This window comes from Puma concolor, chromosome C1, assembly GCF_028749965.1.
Source record: "Puma concolor isolate L17-30 chromosome C1, mPumCon1.1.hap2, whole genome shotgun sequence".
NCBI lineage: Eukaryota > Metazoa > Chordata > Mammalia > Carnivora > Felidae > Puma > Puma concolor.
In genome coordinates, this window is record NC_141674.1 from 130,974,681 (window position 1) to 130,989,643 (window position 14,963).

The following is a 14,963-nucleotide window of genomic DNA, read 5'->3' on the forward strand; positions in this document are numbered from 1 at the left end:
AAATAACCTCTGTTAACTGCTGTTCACCTGCCCTTGTTGAACTTGTTTCAACAGGATCTTCTTTCACATCATCATTTTATACTATTACGCAAAATTCTATTGCATAGATATGCCTCATTTTTCTTAATCAGTCTTCTTTTTTTGAAAATTTCAGTTGTTTTAGTATTTCATATTAATAATGGTGCTCCAGTGAATATCCTTGTTGCTCAATCTTTGCTCTTATCTATGAGTTGCTCTTAAGCAGTCCAATAGCAGGGTCAAAGAATAAAGGGTCAACACCATAAAGGCTTTGGAAGATATTTCCAAATTGCTTTCAAGAAAGGTGGACCATGCACAGTTTTCTTTCCTGTATACATTTTAGCTTGAATATAAAAAAATTAATTTCTATTTTGTTAATTTGTATTAATTTGATTAATTATGAGAAAGAAAACTGTTTTCAGATATTTATTAGCCATTTTTCTCCCTAATCTTCCTCCTGCCCTCCCTCTTGAACTAACTTTGTTTCTCCTTCTCCCACCCATGCCTCCCTTCCATCCTTCCTTCCTTTCTATAATGTCCTCATCCCTGTTGGCAAGATTAAATCATAATGCTTCCATAACAGCCCAAGTTATCTCGCCCCCAGATTTATATGACATGAGAAAAACAAAACCTCTATTTCCTTAAGCCATTCTAAGTTAGGATTTCTATCGGTGCAGGTGATAATGTTCTCTGCCTGTATTTAATTGTGAAGACCATAATTTAGTTATTGATCTGGAAGAGGTCTTTAGACGTAAAGGGTATGAACACCTATTCAATAAGTGTTGTCAATCAATGATGTTTTAATAGAGATGTAATGGAATAGATGATAACTATACTTGTGATGATCATAGCATAGTGTATGAACTTATCAAATCACTAAGTTGTACACCTGAATTTAAAGTACCATTATGTGTCAACTATACTCAGATTAGAAAAAAAAAAGCATTTTCAAATATTTTCCAGTTTCTAATTTATTTTTATCTTTTTTGTGTGGTCTGTTTATTAAAAAATTCAGTTATCAAATTTATCAATTTTCATTTTATGGTTTCTGCCTTGTTGTCATATTTGGGAAGACTTTTAGTACATGATCATGTATTTATATTTTGCTTTAAAAAACTAGGATGGCATATCCATTATCTTCCCCTCCCACACTCATGGCAGACATTGCTAACTGATGGTGCCACTCATTCTTTATTAGCCATTTTATTAGCTACTAGCCCTATCTGGGCCTCTTCTACCAACAATAAAGTTTCATGTAGCATAAAACTCATTTGCTATCCTTGATTTATAGTAGTTTGTATTTTTAAAAAATCCATTCCTTTGTGCCACCTTAAGTCATTTCTCAGACAAGATGGAGCATCAGTAGATAAAGAGATAGACTGGTCTACTGGTTTATTAACAATATTGGTCAAGCACCACTAAAAGCAGATAATTGCTATTAAAATTTCATAGACCAGAAAAGAAATTGAGAAGAAACATTTCTTTTAATTGTGTAGCTTCCAGTCTAACAAGAAAATACAACTCAAATGATGATATCTGTCAAATGACAAAATCACTTATATATCTAAATCACTCATATATCAAAATCACTCATTATTTAGACACATCTTCTTTCTTGCCTCTACTATATAGGCTAGTGTTTGAAGATTCCAAGTGTTTGTGAAGGAGTCAGAACACCTGGGGTATTCAGACCCATGACAACTTCATGGGAGGATGGAAGGGGAGGTGAGCATCTCTGCAACAATGGTTCAGCAATAAGGAGTAGTGATTCATGAATTAGAAACAGTAAGTACAAACCTTTAGAGAGCAAAAAGTTCTTCGGCAGGATTTGAGAAACCAAAAGTAAAGGAAACATAGTCAGGGGACCCTAGAATAAATTATCAGGAGCATGACATTTGTGAGTCATGGAGATTTTTCTTTGACTTTTGATTTGGCCCATTCCCTTCATTCTCTCTCCTATTTAACAGGCAATACGCTGATGCCCATTATGATTTTCCTTGTTGCTTTCCTTAGAATGGCAAACAAAGGGGCAATGCAGTTATAGATACACATAAAATTCAAAGACAATAATTTTTTAAAATATGCATTCCATAGTTATTTTTAAGGCTTAATTTATATTATTGGTTCCTGAAAGGAAATGCCCAGATAACCTCTAAAAGCTTCTCTCTAGCTAGGATCTGCCACTGTGCTGCTCACTGAAGATGAGTGGCTGACTGCTCTGATGTTATCGATGGTGATACCACAGCATAAAGTAGGAAGAAATAAATGGGACTGGGCTTCATTGGTTTAACCTCTAGAAGAATCATGGAGCTAAGAAGAGAGGTTGTGGGAGGGGATCAATAGTTGACAAATGAAAAGAGTCTCGGTCAGTTGGAAAGGACATTTATTTTCCCATGACGTAGCAGAATAAATCACTTGTAGAATCCCACATCTCAGGATTGTCTTTTGCAAAATAACACTCTCTGTTTTTCTTTACCTAAAATCTTTGGGTACTACAGTACAAAGTTTTTTTCTACATTGTATAATCATGAAAATAGAAATACATCACCTAAATTGATGCTGGAAGGAAAGCAAATCTATCATCACTGTCATTGTTCTGAACAAGTACTTATGTAACATATAAAGTACGTGGAACATGCTATTATGGAATCTGCTTAATACAATGTGATTCCTGTTCCCATGAAGTTGTTTCCCCCCACAAAATGTAGCGCATAGCCTACTGATAACATGCAAATGTTCTTTTTTTATTGAGAGATTTATCTCAAATTGTGACGTTTCTTTCACTAATTCTTTGTGTAAGCCAAATTTATCTTTCACATTAAGAGGCCTCTTGGTTGCATGTAATATAAATCTATTTGAGCTATTTCGTGGTTTATTTTACACTTGCTGTTCTTTCTCTCCATCCATTCACTGTCCTTTTGTGTAGTGGCTAGTGTGCGCCATGGTGCTGCTCTGTGCTCTGGATTGTAGAGCCCTGGAGACTTATTCTCTTGAACCATCTTGTTGCTTGATATCTGGTTGGGTGTGACATTGGGAGGTGCTGTTAGGTATGAATGAGGGCAAGACGAGAGAGATCTGGATGTTCATTTCTTCCCTCTGCTCTCCTTTGAGCAGTGGCTGCATTCTTTTGACCACAGCTCCCGCCAGGCTAGGCAGCCCTTTCTTCAGTACTCCAGCTCCACTGGCTGTCAACATACTCTTTCCTCCCTTATTTCTTTAGCCTAATGATGGTAATGGCTTCTAGCTGATGTTTTCATGATAGAGGGGAGAAACTCAAGGGAGAGCCCAATCCAAACCCCACAATTACATGTTAAGCTTCTGTGTGGATAGGGCAAAGGTCAAGTCTACTCACATCCAAGTGGCCAAAGCATGTAACATGACCAAGCCTCAAGTCAAACAAGTGGGGACATAAGCTTCTCCCACAGGGTTTTTAGACTGGGTGACCTGTTTTCTGCGGGCACTCTGACTAATACACTTATCTCTAGGGGAAAAAAAGGATATTTATTACAATGATATATTGAGTAGTCTTACTGAGCCCAAAGGCAGGGATTGCAGCCTGCCCTGGAAATAAGCCAGAATGAGAGACTTAAGTACACTCAGGACTTGCTTTCTTTTCTCTGTTCCTTTCTGTTTGCCTCCCTCTTCTTCCGTAGGATAGTTTCATTTGCTTCTTTACCTGTATGTTGGAAAACATGGCCAACAGTCTTTAGGTGTAACATTCCATAATGAACTATCTCTTAGTCCTAACTCTAAATTCCTAGGAAAGCTTCTGACTGGCCCAGTGTGCAAGACATGCTCATGCCTAGTGCCGTTGAAACAATCCAATGAGCAAGGTTGTACTGTACAAAAAAGCTGCTGGGATCCAGCATGATTTATGACACGTTAAATAAAATTGTTAGGAAAAGAAGGGGCTGGCAAGACCACCCACTAGGTGCCCAGTACATCTGGGCATCATTTTAGTTATAAGTTTTCCTTTTGCGATGATTATTTTGTTAAATAGCATTTATTAATTAACTACAATTAGTTTACTTTTGTTTACTTCAATATCTATTCTCTACTTAAAAGAAATCTGGGCTTCATATTATGAATATTATGAAGACGATTATGTCTTATTTTTAAAATCTTTGATTTTCTTTACGCAAGACACTATGTCTACATTTTCAATTTTTCTCAAATACAGAAAGAAAGAATACACCTTAAGTAGACATCTCTCTGAAGACGCCGGAGAAGTCCAAGTCCAAGTCTACCTGCATATACAGCTGTGATCCTGGTAATAAGGATATTCTCACCGACATACCAGGTAAGTGTAGACATGGATTTTGAATAAAAATAATGAAGTCTAACTATTTACACTGGTTTTGGTATATCTATAATGTATAAGAAGTATTGGTAGCAAAAAAAATAATAAGATATTGTGCTTTAAGGTTCTTGTCATCCATTACTGTTCACAATCTATGTGACATTTACTTTCACCTCAGCACTACTATGAGCCAGGCATATAACTCCGTTTTGCAGATGAAAAAATTCAAGCTCAAAGAGGTTGAGTGACTGGCTCAAGTTCACACAGCTATGTGTGAATCTGCTAGTGACAAAGTCAAGTCCTAAATCCAGGTTACACTAACTGTAAACTCTGCTTATTTATAAAGTATCTAGGATGGTATTGGACCCATAATAGCATTGATAAACATTAACTCTTTCTCTGTAAAGACTCTTTCATTTATATAATGCTATAATTTACAAGGTCCTTTCAGAAAGTGAGGGCAGTGGGATTGCAATAATGACAGGCTCCATTTACCACATTAGATGTCACAGGGGCTCTGAGAGTGAGTTGGCTTCATAGAATCTACTATGAGTGGAATCCTTTTAACTAAAATTTGTAATATATGCTTTGACACAGCAAGTTCTGCAAAACTGTTTTACGTTTCAGGGACTAGAATCATTCTTCACTCTATTTGTCATGGAGTAGACGACAAGAAAGAGAGAAGACAGAGGACATCCCATTACTCACTTAGTCCTAGGATATCCCATTTTTTAGTTCATATTGAGCCATACACTATTTCCCACATGGTTTGTTCAGGAAATGCTCTTAGTCTCTTTGTCTTTCAGTCAAGAGTTTTATACATAAGATATAATGATCTATTTATTAATTACCATGCTGTACATAATTACAACTCTATAAAAGCTGTGCACACACACACACATACATATATATGGACAAAGATGAGGAGGAAAATATAAGAATAAATAGATTTAATTTATTAGTGATGGGATGATGGGTAGTATTTTTAATTTTTAAAAATTTGAGTATTTGAAAGTGATTTATTGAATTAAAAAAGGAAACAACAACAAATAAATGTACCATAATGCTTCAGAAAGCCAGAATACGCATCAAAGGGAGCATCTTGTAAAACTGAAGAGAACATTTTTTAATCATTTAAAACATTCCAAAACAGGGGTGCCTGGGTGGCACAGTCGGTTAAGCGTCTGACTTCAACCAGGTCACGATCTCACGGTCCGTGAGTTCGAGCCCCGCGTCGGGCTCTGGGCTGATGGCTCAGAGCCTGGAGCCTGTTTCCGATTCTGTGTCTCCCTCTCTCTCTGCCCCTCGCCCGTTCATGCTCTGTCTCTCTCTGTCCCAAAAATAAATAAACGTTGGAAAAAAAAATTTAAAACATTCCAAAACATACTAATGTATCTCTGTCACGATACACTAGAAGTTGATACTATGATTTTCCTCTAGAGATGGAAAAGGCTGGCTATAGAAAATGCCTGGGAAACAGGCCTTGTATCATCTACTGTACTGGTAAATTTGGAATTATGAATCCATGTAAGTGGATTACTAACAATAAAATAAAAATGAAAACATATACATTTCTCCCTGTCTCAGTAGGTGAAATAGAATTAGCATGGTTCTGAAATTGCTGTTTCATTATTTTTTAAGAATTTCCCATCAGTATTTTACATGGGTCATTCAGAAAACCAATTTTTTAAGTAAATAACTTCCTATGTTATCTTTGAGTGCAACTTATCATCCACTTAAAAGGCAATGGCTTTATCTGGGCATTGTGAGACATTTAAATTAAGTACAAAATGTAATCTCTGGCTTTGGTGAGCTTACTTTTCTTTCTAGGACCTATGAAGAAGTATAAATAATAAGGCAAGCTAAAAGTGTGTGTACAGAATTATTACTGCAATGCTTAGCATAGACTTGACACAATTTAAACAGATGGAGGGGCGCCTGGGTGGCGCAGTCGGTTAAGCGGCCGACTTCAGCCAGGTCACGATCTCGCGGTCCGTGAGTTCGAGCCCCGTCGGGCTCTGGGCTGATGGCTCGGAGCCTGGAGCCTGTTTCCGATTCTGTGTCTCCCTCTCTCTCTGCCCCTCCCCCGTTCATGCTCTGTCTCTCTCTGTCCCAAAAATAAATAAACGTTGAAAAAAAAATTAAAAAAAAAAATAAACAGATGGAGATCAGAGTGGGGCTTGAGTTCACAGAGAAGTTTTATGCAACGTTTGTATTCGTTAGGTAGGGCTGAGGTGCAGTAACAAATCCATCCTAATAATTCAGCGACTGTGAGAGGGATATGTTGGTTTATTTCTTATGTAGCAGTCCAGGGTGGGCTTCTGGTTAGCTGCGTGGCTCTACTCCATGGTGGGAAAGGCACTCAGACTGGCAGTTGCTTTGCCTTCTTCACTGTATAGTATCTCAGGACCCACAGGGCATCTCTGAGACACCCAAAGGGAAGAGAGCGCAGAGAAGCCTGAGAGCACTTTTATTTGAGTCTACTCCTGGAATGAAGACATCCCTTCCTTCCACATTTCATTAACTGAGAGGCAGGGGCATGCAGTTGGCTAGCCACATATTTGACCTCTTGCAATGGGAGAAGGAGGAAGGTCCATTCTGGTGGGCAGTTGACAATCTCTGTCACAAATTTGGGGAACATCAATGATTGGGAAGGATGAAAAACAGAATGAATGGCTTTACCCGGGCAGGAAGAACAAGCCTCCATTTCTTTATCTAATAAACAAAACTTATTCCAGATGATTTCTAAACTTGTTTCCACCTTTGCACTTCTGTGGTTCTGGGAGCTAGCATTCAATGGGTATTGTGTTCAGGTGGAGTAATGTGTTCATGTTCGAAATGGTGCACAGTAACTCTTATGTGGGTAGAGTGGGTCTTGAATAATCCCTGTATTGCACCAGAAATTTTTTTTAAAAAATCAAGTGACAGATATTGATCAAGCAACTACTCCATACCAGACACTTTGAGCCAGGTGCTCTGGAAGACACAAAGAAGTTAATTCATTCTTTTTGAGAATAGATTACATACTATTTATGGAGGAGCTGAGCTGGATGAAGAAAAAGGAAGATTAAAAATGAAGCAGACTAACTTATGTGCCCAGGATTCTAGACCTCACAGTTTGGGGCAGGAGATGAAGGCATAAATATGAAATGACCCTGGAATATCTTCTGTAAGATTTTTGTGAAGAAAAATATCTCTAATATTTTCCTATAAATGTTTCCTTATAATTTGTCCCTTATAATTGAACATATTACATTTCCATTCATTGAAAGTTATGATTAATTAAGCTGAGGTTAACTAGTTTTACTGAAAGTAAAAATGCATGACTCCATCCTCTATTTTATAAACCAATTAATTTAAGATTCTTTATAAGGTAAAATCGGACCGTTAGGCAATTAAACTATTTCACACAATTTACCTAGTTCTGTAAAAATATATTTTCAGGTGTTAAAATCACTGGAAAATTCTGCCAAATGTGGTGTTTTACTGATGTTAATTCTTATCCAGTCATACCTCTAATATATCCCACGACTCTTATCCTTGGATATGATTGCTCTATCCTGACTTTATTTTTCTATAGTTTTAGTTTTAAAAATTTTATGTTCATGGGGAAATTATAACTATGAAGGTTTTGGAGGGAGTGCATTTCTAGCCATGTTCATGTTTAGTTTGGCTTCTGAATCATGTCTTGTTATACACTCACTACAATTATTTTTGTTTTGTCCTGAATATGTTTCAATTTACCTTTCTTATGTGACACAAGACCTGAGATTAGGATTCAGTCAGGTTTGTCACTTAATACTGGGCATGTTCTTTACTCTGATGGGGTCTTGGTCTACTTGTTTCTCAAATGAGGGAGTTGAACTAGAAGATAGGTAGGGTGCACTCTCTTTGGAATACTACTCTTCTGTATCTTCATATCTTGCTTACTTTTCTTTATTTGGTTATCAATCTACTACTTTAATTTTCGTTGTTAAAAGAGTCTGCTCCTTTAACCTTTTTTTTAGGAAAGTATTGTCAGAAGCTTATCTGAATGAGCATAACCTAGGATGCTTATTAAGATGTAGAATCCTATATTCAATGACATTGTAATAGCACTGTATGGTGACAGATGGTAGCTACACAGGTAGTGAGCATGGCATAATGTATAGAGAATTTGAATCACATGTTGTACATCTGAAACCCAAGTAACATTGTGTGTCAATTATTAAATTTTTTAAAAATTTAAAGGTTAAAAAGAGATGTAGGTTCCCTATAAAAAATGTATAATCCCTATAGCACATTCACTAAATCAGATCAGACTCTGTAGGGAAATACTTCTCGGTGGTTAATGTGTATACAAGTCATACGGGGATCTTATTAAAAAGGAAAACTTCCAGTTCAGTGTGTCTGGGGGTAGTACCTGAGATTCTTCATTTTTTTTTTTTTTGTTTTTTTTTTTAACACTTATTTATTTTTTGAGAGACAGAGAGTGTGAGTCGGGGAGAGGTAGGGAGAGAGAGGGAGACACAGAATCTGAAGCAGGCTCCAGGCTCTGAGCTGTTAGCACAGAGCCTATTGCTGGGCTCAAACTCACGAGTCGTGAGATCATGACCTGAGCTGAAGTCAGATGCTTGACCGATTGAGCCACCCAGGCGCCCCCAGAGATTCTGCGTTTCTAACAACTGCTGATCTGTCCACCACACTGAAGAGCAAGGCTCTTGAAGCTGTAATGGCAGTTCCAACCTCGCAGAACCATGTTTTGAATGAAGGCAGAATAAGGATCATGCCTAAATGTAGCATGTAGCATCTGAGTCATGTAAATAAGAAAGGTGTTGCAAGAATAAAGATTAAAGAATATGATGTAATATGTATCAGGTGCTCTTTTGGGTGGCCATATCAGAGAACCACACTCATTGTTGCTGTTATTCTAATCATAAGAATGTATTGAAATTCCAAGAACCAAGCAGTAAGAAGAAAATTGTTTCCTTTTTACTGATTGCTGCTTTCCCGCATGCTGTCCATTGGCTCGTTCTCTCATTTCCCTTCCATAGATTTTACAGAGTCTATGGCTGGTATGATCACATTGTTCTTAGTCATGGAAATACAGTCTCTTTCCTGATTCAGTGTGATGAGTAAAATGATTGTTTCTGCTGAAGGGTGAAAAGGTCTTCAAACTAGTTTGCTTTCTAGTAAGCAGTAAGCCTAGAGAGACCCTGGAAAGATGCCTGACATCTCCCTGAAGATTAAATTTCTGCTAAGTGTGTTTTTTTTAACTTACAAAAAATTTATTGAAACACAATTGCCATATAACATTATTGTAATTTCAGGTGTACAATTGTTGGTTTAATTTTTATTTTTAAAGGGTCTATCCTTTAACTTTTGATGAATTTATAATTGAGTGTAAAGTTAGCTTACATGAATGTCCTTTACCTCAACTGCAATATTCAAAGGTAAAAATGGTTTTGTAGAAATGTATGCATTTGCATGTTTAAATGGGATCTGATTTATATGGTGCCAAGTACCATTACTGACAATTATGTAGTCTTTGAAATAAAATTATGACTTAAAAATGTATGTGACATATGTTCTACTCCAATTAAAAAATATGCCTAAGGAAATTATCTTTCTTTCTTTTTTTTTTAATTCCACAAACCCTGCTAAAATCCAAGAATTTTGTAAACCAATTTATACTTTTCCCTTTGCATGGATATGTTCATATCACTCAACATTTGAACACCAGAGTTTTTAATCATATTTCATGCTGCAATAATAATAATTATTATTCCAATCATTATGGAAGCTTACGCTTACAGAGCTCTTACCAGGTACCAGACTATATGCCAAGTGATTATGTGAATTATCCTTTTACTTTACATTAAAGTCCTCATAGCCAAGGTGCTTTATTTAATATATGCATAAGGAAAATCTTAATGCTCACTTGGTGTTACACACACACACACACACACACACACACACACACCCTGAGAAAAGAAAGAAGAGTCTTAAAAAAAACCTGAAGTCATGTGACAGATTTAGCAAATTCTTTTTATTTACATAGAAATGTGTACACATACTTTCTCTGTACACAGAAAATTCTAAGTATATATACATATAGGTTCCCACATATTTTACAATAAATAGTATTTTAATCTTGTTTCTAGATGAAAATAAAAAGATGCCTTAAAATATTTCACACCAACCACAAAATTGCAAAAGCACCTGATGAACTCAGAGCAAAAATTTCAAGCCTGTACTACCACACACTAAGCCTAGTACAATTTTTCAAAAGACAAAATCAAACACTGTACAGGTATCACCAGTAAAAGGAAAGGAATGAAAAGCAAAATAGAGGACAAGAGCTGTTGGCTTTTTAAACAATGCAGTAAGAGCATTTTTGTTGGTTAGACTGGTCTTCCTTCAGTTTAATGTTTTACTTCAACTGATATTTTACAAATAAGGAGTGGGGGCTGGGTAAAGTTAATACCTACTGTAAAAAGAGTAGCTGTTCCATGAGTCTTACAAGTTCTAGAAACATTACTGGCCAGCCAGACCCTCTTCCTGGACTAATGCAAAGATCATCCAGTTCTATAATGTAGGATGACTGTCCACCCGCCTCAGAGAAGATGGCAAGGACACCAACAGTGAAGCCACAATAATGTTGAAGTGATTTCAAAAGCCTGGTGCATCAGGTATCTTCGTTGTTAGCACTTAATAATAATCAGTAATGTTTAAATATACTCTTCATTTCTACATAGAATTTAATCCCTCATTCAAATAATTAACTAAATGCAAAGAGAACTGAATCTGGGAGGCTAGAAATAATGAATCCATAATCCTGGAATTTTGTTAGTCCACTTCCAATTGTTTTCCTTATTCTAACCTCTAGGGAACAACCACTTTCACTTTCAGAGTTGTTCTCTATGTGTATAAAAATCACACTATCAAATGAATAGAATGAAGCTACAGGTTATAGGGTGGATACAGATTTAATGGTATTTTTGGCAATCTCACAGCATTGAATTTGGCAAATGAATCTAAAAACATCATGACCCTCATTATTGTGGGACTCACTTAAAATATAACCAGATTAGCTTTCCCAACCCACTAATATTACTACTCAGGTGAGTAGCCTCAGGATGGTGACCAGCAAAGGGCTAAATGTTTAAGTCACATCCCACTCAAGCTCAGATAATAATGTATTCTGTTCCATTGTGGCACTGTAACTTCACACATGAGGTCTGAAACAAATTTTACCCCTTCATCTCTCATATCAATAACAGCATAGATGTGGGAGGAAAGACAGCAATAAAAACGAGAGTTTGATGTCAGAAATGTGATTCCTCTATCAAATACAATCTTTTCAGTTACTTTACGGAATCTGCTATTTTAAGGTAACCTTCCAAAACATATTTCAAAGGCAGGCTCATTTCAAGAGCAATGTTTATCACATGCATAATTCGGTTCTTTCTCATTACATGTTGCTACCATTGATGCTTCTTTTAGAGAAACAACAATATTTCTAGGACTTAGCCATCCTTCATGAAAGCGATGGCTTCATACACAGTTTGACTTTTTAGATTAAGGTACTTAAGACCGAAACAAACACATTTTTACATTTAAAGATCTTTCTTTCTTTTTGTTTGTTTGTTTGTTTGTTTTTTAAATTTGAAATCTAATAGGGAACTAAGGTTCACTGCCAGAAACAAAAGGGATCCTTTATCATGAAGAGCTGGGCTTGGTTCTTGGTCATTCTAATTAAATATATAGTCGTCCTTCATTTACATCACTGTGGAAAAATTCAGCCAGAAGATAAGTATGGAGTCTCGCTATGGTAATTGTAGTCAGGGCAGACTTTCTGCACAAGTTTATAATCAACACTGTAAAAGGCAATGTAAATGCAAATGACCTTGAAGGGTTTGGAGCACAACCAAGACACATGGCTCTGAGTCTGCTCCTGGTAGCAGATCTTCGAGGGGTCAAAGTTGCACAGGGCAGTCTTCTTCGCCCGATCTGTTTTTTCATATTCAATGCGACAATTGAAAGATTTGGACTCCTTGGTCTCCAAGGTAGACTGCGGGGAAACTTCAAATTCCACCACTTTGGAGGGGGGTACCAAACTCACTGAAACATTGCCCAGGCCTGTGGAATTATGTCGGAAATAAACACTGAAGGTTCCATTTCCGTGGTCAACAATTTTCCCTGTGATGAGGAGGTTGAGTTTGACAGTTTTAATGTTGGAATGGAAATCACCCCATCCGAACATCTTCTTAAATTTTCCCGTTTTTACTATCGGCCTCCGTTTAGTTCTTGCCAATGGCTCCTGAACCTCGGTGACGTTGGCCAGCCAATCCCAAAAGTTTTCCATGCTGTCCGCATACGCCAAGTGTCCAGGCTTTGGGACTGGAGACTGTTTAACAAACAGGCGCAGAGGATTGATGATCCTTGAGTGCACCACGTTTCCGACCAATGTCCCCGGAGCATCTTTGTCTTCCCAATCCAGCCCCTCTGTGGCATGCACCACCTTCTTACTTTCACAAAATAACTGTTTGAAAAGAAGAAAGAGAAATAAACTTTAGGTTATGCTTCGAGCGTACACACTAAAGCTAAAGCACAGGGGAAATGCTTGCAGTATTATTTCGATTCTTGATAAATAGCATTTCACACACACAGCTGGGCTCAACAGTGCAACGAGATGGGCATTTCATTCAAACACTGTAAAATTGTGAGTACCAAAATTAAAATGTAATTAGGAAGAGAGTATTTTATTTTAATGGATTGATGTGGTTTTAGTCTCAGCTTCCTAATCTTTACAATACTATCTTTCCAGATTGGAGGAAGGAATGTATTTTGGTATCTCATTCAATAAAAACATTCAATTTGTATGACAAAAACAAAAAAATCATTCAATTTGTGAGGTCTTCTACTTCAGGTAGAAGACAACTCCAGAATGCTGAAGGTTTCTACTAAGAAGCTAGCAACCATCCAAATATAAAATATTAATAAGTCTCTTAAATATATTTAGAAATATTAAGGGTATTATATTCAAAGGCTTATGTCATATCATTTCATAACTTTTGATAATTCCATCTCAAACTCTCTAACAAAAAAGGAGCATGAATAGTAATAGAACGGTCCACAAACGTTTTAGTTGAAAGAATATAATTTCAAATTTTGTGGTCTTTACACAAATTGCAAATGTATATTTTTAATTAGGAACAGACTATGTATTATTCAACAAATGTTATTACAACTGAATTATATACCCCGAGAGAATTGCTTAAAAGGATGCAAATGTTTTATGGATTCCACAGAACGTGGTTCAGATCCCACCCACTGAAACATAGCACTTAATCTACATCTGATTTTTCTTTTTATTCTTTTTGTAGTGTAAGAGTCCCCATAATTTCTAAAAATCATTTAGTTAAGTCAATATTGATTTGGAGGGACAGAATCATAATATATGAAACTGTTGCCTGGAGTGAATATTTATGGATGACTTATGAAGTCCGGAAAATAGAGGCTTCTGGTGGAAACACAGATAGCCTCTTATCTCTAATGGCACAAACCACTCTGGTAATGATTCTCCAGAAAACTGTCAGCATGATGAAAAGGATGAGAAAGAAGTGAAGCTGTATTTATGAACTGTTTCCCCAACCCTTTCAAACTTGGCAAAGCACCTGGTAAAAATAGTCTCAGATCATTACAAAAAATTATTACTTTCAATCCAATTTTGAGGGAAAAAAAAGAGACATAGCTTGGATTATAAATATTTCACTTGACTGTATGGTAGAGTTTAATAACCTGAGGTTATCTTTGATATATTCACAAAAGTTTAGAAGTTCTAATAGAGCTTTGTGCAAAGTGTTTTCACCTACACCTTGTCCCCAGGATCACTTTAGAGTCAGAAACCAAGGACTTCAATGCATGTGTGCTTTTTTCCCCTTTTTTGTACTTTGGGCGGTGAGGCAGAGTTCATAATCTATATATTTGCTTCTGATTAGTTTCCTGAATGTTTTCCTTCCTCATGTCTACTATCTTTAAAAATTCTTTTCCCTTAAATTACTGAGGTTTGGTAGGAGGGCAAATTGATACAATGCACATTCTTACTATATTCAGAACCTAAATGCATACCGCCTTCTTAGGAGCTTGTGAATCCTGAGTTGATACTTCTTTCCTTTGCTGGCATTGAAAGATTAGTATATTCACCAGGAAAAAAAGAATCCTTAGTCTGGATTTCTGGTTCAAAATATTCTGCGTATTTCTGATACTGTAACTAGCTTTCTGATTTTGAATACTCATAACTATGATGTGCACAAATCTCATTCAAAACCATTGGTAATAACCCACGAAGTTCAGTACTGGCTTCAGTTATAACTTGAGTTTCCTGAGAACTGACTGCTGCAGGCTGGTCCAACTGACGTGTCCAGCCTCTCCCCAGCAAGGACAAGGACACGTAGGCAGATAAGAAACCCCTTGCTGATCAAGGCCCAATTTCCCTTCTCTGTGATTATGATTCTTGTTGTCCAGATTCTATTATTTATTTTTCATCCATTTCCAGTATTTCATGAGATGTGCCTTGTTTGGTCAATGCTGACAGACATACCTACCACTTACTAGAATCTTGTAAACAAGAACTTTACTTCCTGATCTCTACTCCCCTATG

General features: G+C 36.7%; 1 protein-coding gene across 1 annotated transcript in view; it reads right to left on the reverse strand.

Moving 5' to 3' along the window:
- Positions 1–10,319: 10,319 nt before the first annotated feature.
- NXPH2 (neurexophilin 2) overlaps positions 10,320–14,963 on the reverse strand; it is a 112,854-nt gene continuing 108,210 nt past the window's right edge. The window contains exon 2 of the mRNA XM_086718487.1: positions 10,320–12,842. Coding sequence (XP_086574613.1) covers positions 12,099–12,842 — 744 coding nt within the window. The 3' untranslated portion in view covers positions 10,320–12,098. The remainder of the gene's footprint in view (positions 12,843–14,963) is intronic.